At 38.4% G+C, this 7,798-nt stretch overlaps 1 protein-coding gene across 1 annotated transcript; it reads left to right on the top strand.

Moving 5' to 3' along the window:
* Positions 1–978: 978 nt before the first annotated feature.
* LOC308269657 (taste receptor type 2 member 7-like) lies at positions 979–1,890 on the top strand (the record flags this gene model as incomplete). Its single annotated transcript, XM_080705021.1, has 1 exon — positions 979–1,890. One exon carries the CDS (start codon positions 979–981, stop codon positions 1,888–1,890), a length of 912 nt encoding a protein of 303 aa, XP_080561147.1.
* Between the last annotated feature and the right edge of the window lie 5,908 nt (positions 1,891–7,798).

The raw sequence follows: 7,798 nt of genomic DNA, 5'->3' as shown, positions 1-7,798 counted from the left end.
ACCTGGAGAACATTATGTTAAGTGAGATCAGCCAGGCACAGAAAGAGAAGGGACATATGTTTTCTCTAATATGCCCAAACTAGGGAGTATTGGGAATACCAGAGGGACTCCAGATAATGGAGGGGAAACCTCAGCAAAGCAAGAATGGAAGAATAGGAGAGGAAGAAGGCTGAGGTTGATTAATGGAGGAGCTACATCTGAGTATGTGTAAAAGTATGAATACAGCATGGTCAACCTGGACACTCATTGTTGGGGAGAGGGGAAGGGGAAGTGGCGGGGGGAGAGAGGGCATCAAGCACAGTCTGAATGTATACCACTTTCAATATGATCCCCATAAAAATAAAAATAAAAAAGAAATGAAGGAAAAAAGGAAGGGAGGTAGAGAAAGATCTACAAGCGTTGAACCTAAGACTTAAATCCCTTAAGGATTAAGCCAAAGCTCTAGCCAATAGGAGATCCTGACTCTATTTTACCTTGGGTGTTCGAATTTACAAGGAAACACAGGCGATTTTCGTTGTACCTGTGACTTTGAATTCTTAGGCGAACACATTTTGAATTTCCTGTTTGAAAAAGAAAGCACAAAACCATATCACAGGATCTTCTTATTTGCATATTAGCAAATACAGCTTAGCCTTTGGCTAACCTCATCAATAAAAAAAAATTCAACCCGTGACAATGGCAAAAATGAGATATATATATATTCAGTCATCCACCCAGTGCATATAAGGACTGCTCCTTGAAGATGTTTGTGTTTAAAGTGGCTTTTATGAAGCCGTTTTTAAGAGCATTGGCTTTGGGCTTGCGTTTTTATTTATTTATTTATTTTTGGTCTGAAATAAATTTTCAAGCAAAATCCTGAACAAGAACACTTTCAACACTTTGTTTTTTGTTGTTTTGTGTTTTGTTTTCCCCCGAGCCATTTGGAAACTAGTCTTTCAGCCGTGACAGGAATAACTGGAATTTTTTTCTGCTGCAAATATGCCAAGTACGCTGGAAATAGTTTTAGTGATCATTGAGATTTTAGAAGTCACAGCAGGGGTTTGGGGGAATGGGTTCATCATGTTGGCCACCTGTGCAGAATGGATCAAAACCAAGACCATCTCCGTGTTTGACTTTGCCCTCCTGTGTTTGTCTGGGTCCAGAGTCGCCGTGATGGGCGCCACGCTGGAAGACAGCCTTGAGAGAGTGTTCTACTCAGGACTCTCGGAGAGGCATCTAGTGGTCCGCATCATAATCGACGGCTTCTGGAATGTTGGCAATTCCTTGGGGATGTGGTGTTCTGTCTGCTTCAGCTTCCTCTACTTCCTTAAGCTGTTCCACTTCTCCCATCCTGTCTTCCTGTGGCTGAAGTGTAGACAGGAGAAGACGGCTTGCTCCTTCCTCTTGGGTTTCTTCCTCTCTCTACTCCTCCATCTTCTGAGCATCAGTTGTCTCACCTTTGGGATCAGTGACCAGCTGGATGTGGGGAGAAACTTGACTTGGAAAAGCCAGTACACGATGCATCGCGTTTTCCTCCACCTGGGACTGCTCATTCCTCTGCTGGTGATGCTTCTCTCGTTTTCCCTCTTAGCCTTCTCCTTGTGGAGACACATGAAGCGGATGAGGGACCACACCAGAGCGTCCAGAGACCCCAGCGCTGAGGTTTGTGCCACCGCCAGGCACCCTGTGCTCTATTTCATCTTTATTTTGGCTGTGCACTACCTGGACACCGTCTTGATAACCTGGTCCTCCTTCACCACAGACACCTCTGTGAGCGTCATCGTCACTGAGACTTTGGTGTTGTTTTATCCTTCTCTTCACCCTTTTTTCTTGATTCGGGGGAACAGGAAACTGAGGCAGACTTCCGTGAATCTGCTAAGGGCAGTGGTATCTTGTTTGGGGAGGATGTAATTCCTGGCCACACGGAGGAGCCTCAAGAGAGGGGCTCACATTCTGTGAAAAAGTAACTCTTTGAGGGTACGCAAGGGATGATTCGTGTCCTCTGCTTCCTCCCATTGCTTTCAGTGAGTGTCCTCTAGAATTGTTAAAATGATTTTCATAGACCAGGTAATTGACTTCAGAGAAAGAGCCACCTGGAGTCAACAAAATGCCCGGGTAATTTGGCCTAGATTATTCCATTTTATTCTTACTAAAGTTCTATGAAGTATTTGCTATCATTCTCACTTTCTCTGTTGAAGATACAAAGGCTCATCATATTCAAGCCACTTCACTGTAAAGCTTGGAATCCTTTGGGATTCTAATTCACATCTTTTGCTTGGAAAGCAAAGAAGTAAATCAAGAAAACTAAATTCTGCTGGGCAGGGTGGCTCATGCCTGTAATCCCAGCATTGGGGAAGCCGAGACAGGAGGATCATAGTTTGAGGACAGCCTCAGCTACTTAATGAGGCCCTTTGCAACTCATTGAGAACCTGTTTCAAAATAAAGAATAAAAAATAGGGCTGAGGGTGTAGCCCAGAGGTAGAATGCTCCTGAATTCCATCCCCACTACTACAAAACAAAACCAAAAACAAACAACAAAAAAAAAACTAAACCCTTCTTCTTAGTTTAATTTTTTTAGGAATTAGTACAGCACGAAAATCAATTGAGTAAATAGTTTGTCCCATGACTTTGTGAAGCTTTATATTCTTTAAGGGTTTAGTTTTTAGTTGAGAAGGAAAGTTAATTGTAGAAAAAAGTAAATTCTAAAAAAAAATCTATGTGTTCAATGTGAAATGGTTTTCATTAATAAAAATAAAATTGTAAGAACTTTTAAGTAGTAAAAGATATTTAAATGTAGAAGAAAAAAGAAATATATGTTTTCTCTTTTGTTATTCCACCTCTTTTTTTCTTATTTTATCTAAGAGTGTATCCATTGCACAAAACAATTCTTTGTGACAATTTCCAGTACACATATGGTCCACACAATCACACCTGCCTTCCCTGTCACCCTCTCTTACTTCTTCATCCTCTTTCCTATCCCTAATAGTCCCCTTACTAGAAATACATTTTTTTAACATTTTGGTTTAATAATCACAACAATTGTCTTAGAAAGCAATAATGAGAAATTGGTTCCATAAATGAGACCTATCACATTGCTCTGAAGCAAAAATCTCAGAATCTGCCGTTAAGAAAATAAAAATCATAAGAAAATGAAAAATGGATAATGTACTAAAGATGTATTATACAAATTAAGAAGAAAAATAAAAAAGCTCGTCATCACCTGGAGAATCGAACCCCTAAACAAGTCGGTCACATCCCTGACACCGTACGTGGCTGTGAGACCCCGTGTATACACCGTACGTATACATACTGCGACCCTCAGTGAGGCTCACTGCTGTTCCCACCCATGGAGACCTACTTATCACAAATCTCAAAGCAGCCACGTAGGTATGAAAAGAATCACCACCAGGCAAGTCCTCTGCCATGATTCTCACTGAGGCATTTTAGAATGTCAAACTATCTTTTGCAGCATAAAACCTCACCTTTGGAAAGAGACAAAAAGCTGAATTTATGTTAGAAGTTTCTGTGGAAAGACATCCAAGTGTCTAGCGCAATTCCAAATGTCCTGGTATCCAAGAGCTTGGACAAATGAAGGCGGGAAATGGTGGGAGCTTCAGGACAGACGATCTTTTCTACTGCTATGAATAAAAGAATTCTAAATCATTGGCAGGGTGTGTGTGTGTGTGTGTGTGTGTGTGTGTGTGTGTGTGTGTGTGTGTGTAGGGACCAAGAGACATCAGTGACCGGTGACTTGCAAACCAGCCAAAGTGATTCTGGAGAAATGGTCACCATGACATAATGCCAAGGTGAGCTGAGCAGCCTGGGTGAGGGTTCCAGCGTGCACACTGCACAGCTCTGGGTGGGGCGAGGTGCACTTAGCAAAGTGGTGCTATTTTCAATGTTACATATTGGTATGGAGGAACTGTATCTCATAGGGGAGAAAGACATTTCTTCTTTATTTGGGGGGAAAACAGTGTTATATTTAGTCTGTTTTCTGCCATGCGCATCTGAGAAATCCCGCCCCCCCCAAAAAAAACAAGCATGTATCAAAGAAGAGATGGCCTCCTGTTGATGAATTGCCAGGAGAGCCAACTCTTTCCTGCTCTCCTAGACTGCTGGGTCCCTGTATTCTAGCCCTTCCGGCATAAGAACACAAAGGTAATAAAAATCCATGGTGACTGAAAAAATGAGGTGATCATCTTGCTCATTCTTTTAGGGGGAAATTTCAGGCCTGGTTTCAAGGTGTACTTTGTAAGATTGAGTAAACAAGCCAGTACAATGCGGTAGGCCTGGATGGCTAGTACTTGGGGGCCTGAGAGAGGAGGATTACAGGCTCTCGGCCAGCACACAGTAACTTGGTGAGACCATGTTTTAAAATTATTGTTAAATATATTGTTGCGGTTAAACATGATGCAATTTATGTAAATTTTTTCATATTTTAAGATATTAAAAAATTCACTTATCAGCCAAATAAGTGAAACTCAACCTTTATCTTTTAACCTTCAAAAAATCAAACAAATGTTAATAATATAGTCATTGAATATTATAGCAGTTAACTGAATAAAGCATGCATGTGTATGTGTATTTGTGATTCAAGCACATTACATATTTCGATAAATAATTAAAATATTCATCAACTGATGTTTTATTGAATGAGTGCTATAATCTTTTCCTGAATTCAATTTTTAATTTTTCCAAAAAAGTTTGAAAATATACTATTATTGCTTGAAAATTAATTTAAGCATTTTACATTTAAAAAGAAATGTTCTTTTCAAAAACATATTATTTCTGCCCCTGTACCCAAAACTTTCATCTATCTCCCAGTTAAAAATTGGTAGTTCAAATAGATTATTTCTGGACTCATTATTTATGTATGCCTTTTGTATTATTATTTTTGTATATTTAAAAATAGAATAATGTATTTTGTTTTAATGTGAATTTCTCAATTTTACTGATTACTTTTTCTCACTTACCGATTGTAAGTATAGGTTGGTCAGCAACATAATAAATATAGTCTGCGTATGGATCTTTCAAAAAAAAATTGGGCTTTTTTTATTTACTGCATTTTCAATTTTTGTGTCCATTGCATCTCTGCTGGAATTATTATCTAGTGTCTGAAAATAGGAATATGTACAGTCTACAGGATTACGCATTTGCTTATGATGTATATAGCTTTTGAGCTATTGTTTACATTTTAGAACTTTAAAAAAGCCACAAATATTTGCAGATGCATATACAATTATTTATCAGTATCATAGCCGAAATAGTGTGTCTACATGAAATAGTGTGTCTATGGGTAGTGATGCATGGATTCCTTTGACTATGGTAATTAGTGCACAATGTGTTCATATACCAAACCATCATGTTGTTCACCTTGATTTATATGCAATTCTCTTTTGCCAATTAATTTTTTGTGTGTGATACTGGGGATTGAGCCCAGGGGCACACTACCTTTGAGCTATATCCCCAGCCCTATTTTTTTTTTTTTTTTTGAAACAGGGTCTCACTAAGTTACATAGGGCCTCACTAACTGAGGCTGAGTGCGAACCTGTGATCCTCCTGTCTCAACCTCCCAAGTACCGGGATTACAGGCGTCAAATATTTTTAAATAAGACTTTTTGCAAGTTAAAAAAAGAAAGAAATGGTATGTCAGTGGTTCGCGGCTGGAGGTTACTTTTTACCTTTGTCCCCATCCACACCATTTGGCAATGTCTGAGGACAGTCTTGGTTGTCATAACTAGGGAGGTAGGACTAGCATCTTGTGAGCTAGAGAACAGGGATACTGCTCAGCATTGTACAACCACAGGACAGCTCCCCACCACAGTTATCAAGCTGAGTGCGTCAGCAAGACTGAAGCAGAGAAACCTGGCATCACACACACAACTGGAGACATTTTAAACTTCAAGAGAAGGAAATGTAAGAAACCAAAGTAAAATAATTAACTCATGATATTGAAGAGTGTTACTGACAAGAGTAAATGATAATTAAATGTTTATTATTTAAAAATATTATAAAGCAACAATGTATGTAATATACATATATATCATAAACACGTGTTAAGTTAGCTTATATAGGAAAATGTTGACATTTATTTTTAAATATTGTCTTGGTGGTTTCTAGGTTATTTTATAGATCATTACTGTATCTGATTCTTTTTACTTACTTAAAATTTTTATTTCTGAAGTAGTTTTTCAATGCCCGAGGTTCAACTTACCATGAAAGCTTTATCTACTTTCCATAAAAATTTGGTTCCTGGTCAAATGGAAATTCTCCTCATGCTGGTATTTGCATCTTAGTTTGGGTGGTAGCTGTAGAAGTGAGTTTTCATTCAAAAGAGAATAGAGAAAATATGAGGATGTGGTTTAAAAACGTTAAAATATAATATCCTTGAAGCCAGAAACAAAAAAGCCATATTCACATTAAGGTACATAAAATATAGAAATGTTTATTAAAATTTTACAACTTAATGATGTGCTTTCCTACTTATTTTCTATATTGGAGAACTCAGTGTGATGTTAAGGTTTAGTAACTATTGGATGATTAGAAAGGAGATTTTTTTCTCTCACTTATATTAACACTGCATACTTACTAAAGTTTCCACAAATAAAATTTCCACAAATAAATGATTAATTCTTATTATTCATAAGATGACTTAAAACATAATGTTTGTTTTTGTTGCTGATTATTTGTTTGTTTTGCTTTGAAACAGGGTCTCATTAGGTTACTGAAAGTCTTGCCAAATTGCTGAGCCTGGCCCCAAACCTACAATCCCCCTCTCTCAGCCTCCGCTAGGTTTATAGGCTTGCGCTACCTGGTCCAGCTGAAATATGATAAATTAATTAACCTGTCCCTAGAAGTGTGTCTGTGTCACCAGTCATTTGGGGGAAGATATATTCATTTGAAATCTTTAGAGTATAAGTAAGATCAATTCTTTTCTCCAACTGGCATAGACTAAGAAAAACAAAGATGTCCTCTAACTAGATATCAGGGTGAGAGCATCCACGCTTTGGTAACGTCAGTTTCACAGGCCCATTACCATAGGCTGGTCATTTACTTTCTTGTTCTGCTGAACTTGGGATCTTTATCCTAGAGAGGACATAGATTTGGTGGGGGGGGGGCGGGATTGCAAGACCATTGCCAATGAAAGTAAGGTCTACTTTCCCACTTATGACTAGCTGAAGAGAGAAAGAAAAGCTTTGTTTAATCATTGGTAATAATCTCTTCCTTTCCATTTGTTTAAGTAACTAAGGAGCCAATACCACACATGGATCAAGAACCTTTTGCCAGCATAACAGATTTATTGGCTTACAGGGTCTCATCAGTATCCAACTCTAGGCTGGGCTTTGGAGTGTTTTCTGAACCAATGTGCTATGTGCGATTCCCAATGCTTAGTTAAAATGTATACAAATCAAAATTACATGGATGTCAGAGCCAGGCACCGTGCCCTGTGTCTGTTCCCAGCACTCAGGGAACTGAAGCAGGAAGGATCTCTTAATCTGAGGAGTTAGAGACCAGTCTGGGCAACACAGTGAGATTCTTATCTCAAAAACAAACAAAAAGATAGGATTTGGGTGAGAATAAAAGTGTAAAAAAATGACAAATGCTGATAAATCACTTTAATAACAAAAACAGTCTAGTCTCTCAGTCATTTTACATGTAAAGCTACAGACTCTCGAAATGGTATATAGCATCACATCTGGCTCCAAAATCATTTTATAAGTGTTTACAGAGACGGGTTTATGAAGATAATAAAAACTCCATCTCACAGCATGAATGTCTTCTGATTTAAAAGCAGTACTCAAATGGAAACTAAAAGCTG

This window comes from Muscardinus avellanarius (genome assembly GCF_963383645.1).
Source record: "Muscardinus avellanarius genome assembly, chromosome: 11".
Lineage (NCBI taxonomy): Eukaryota > Metazoa > Chordata > Mammalia > Rodentia > Gliridae > Muscardinus > Muscardinus avellanarius.
The sequence above is the reverse complement of the archived record's forward strand: the minus strand, read 5'-3'. Positions and strand labels throughout refer to the sequence as shown.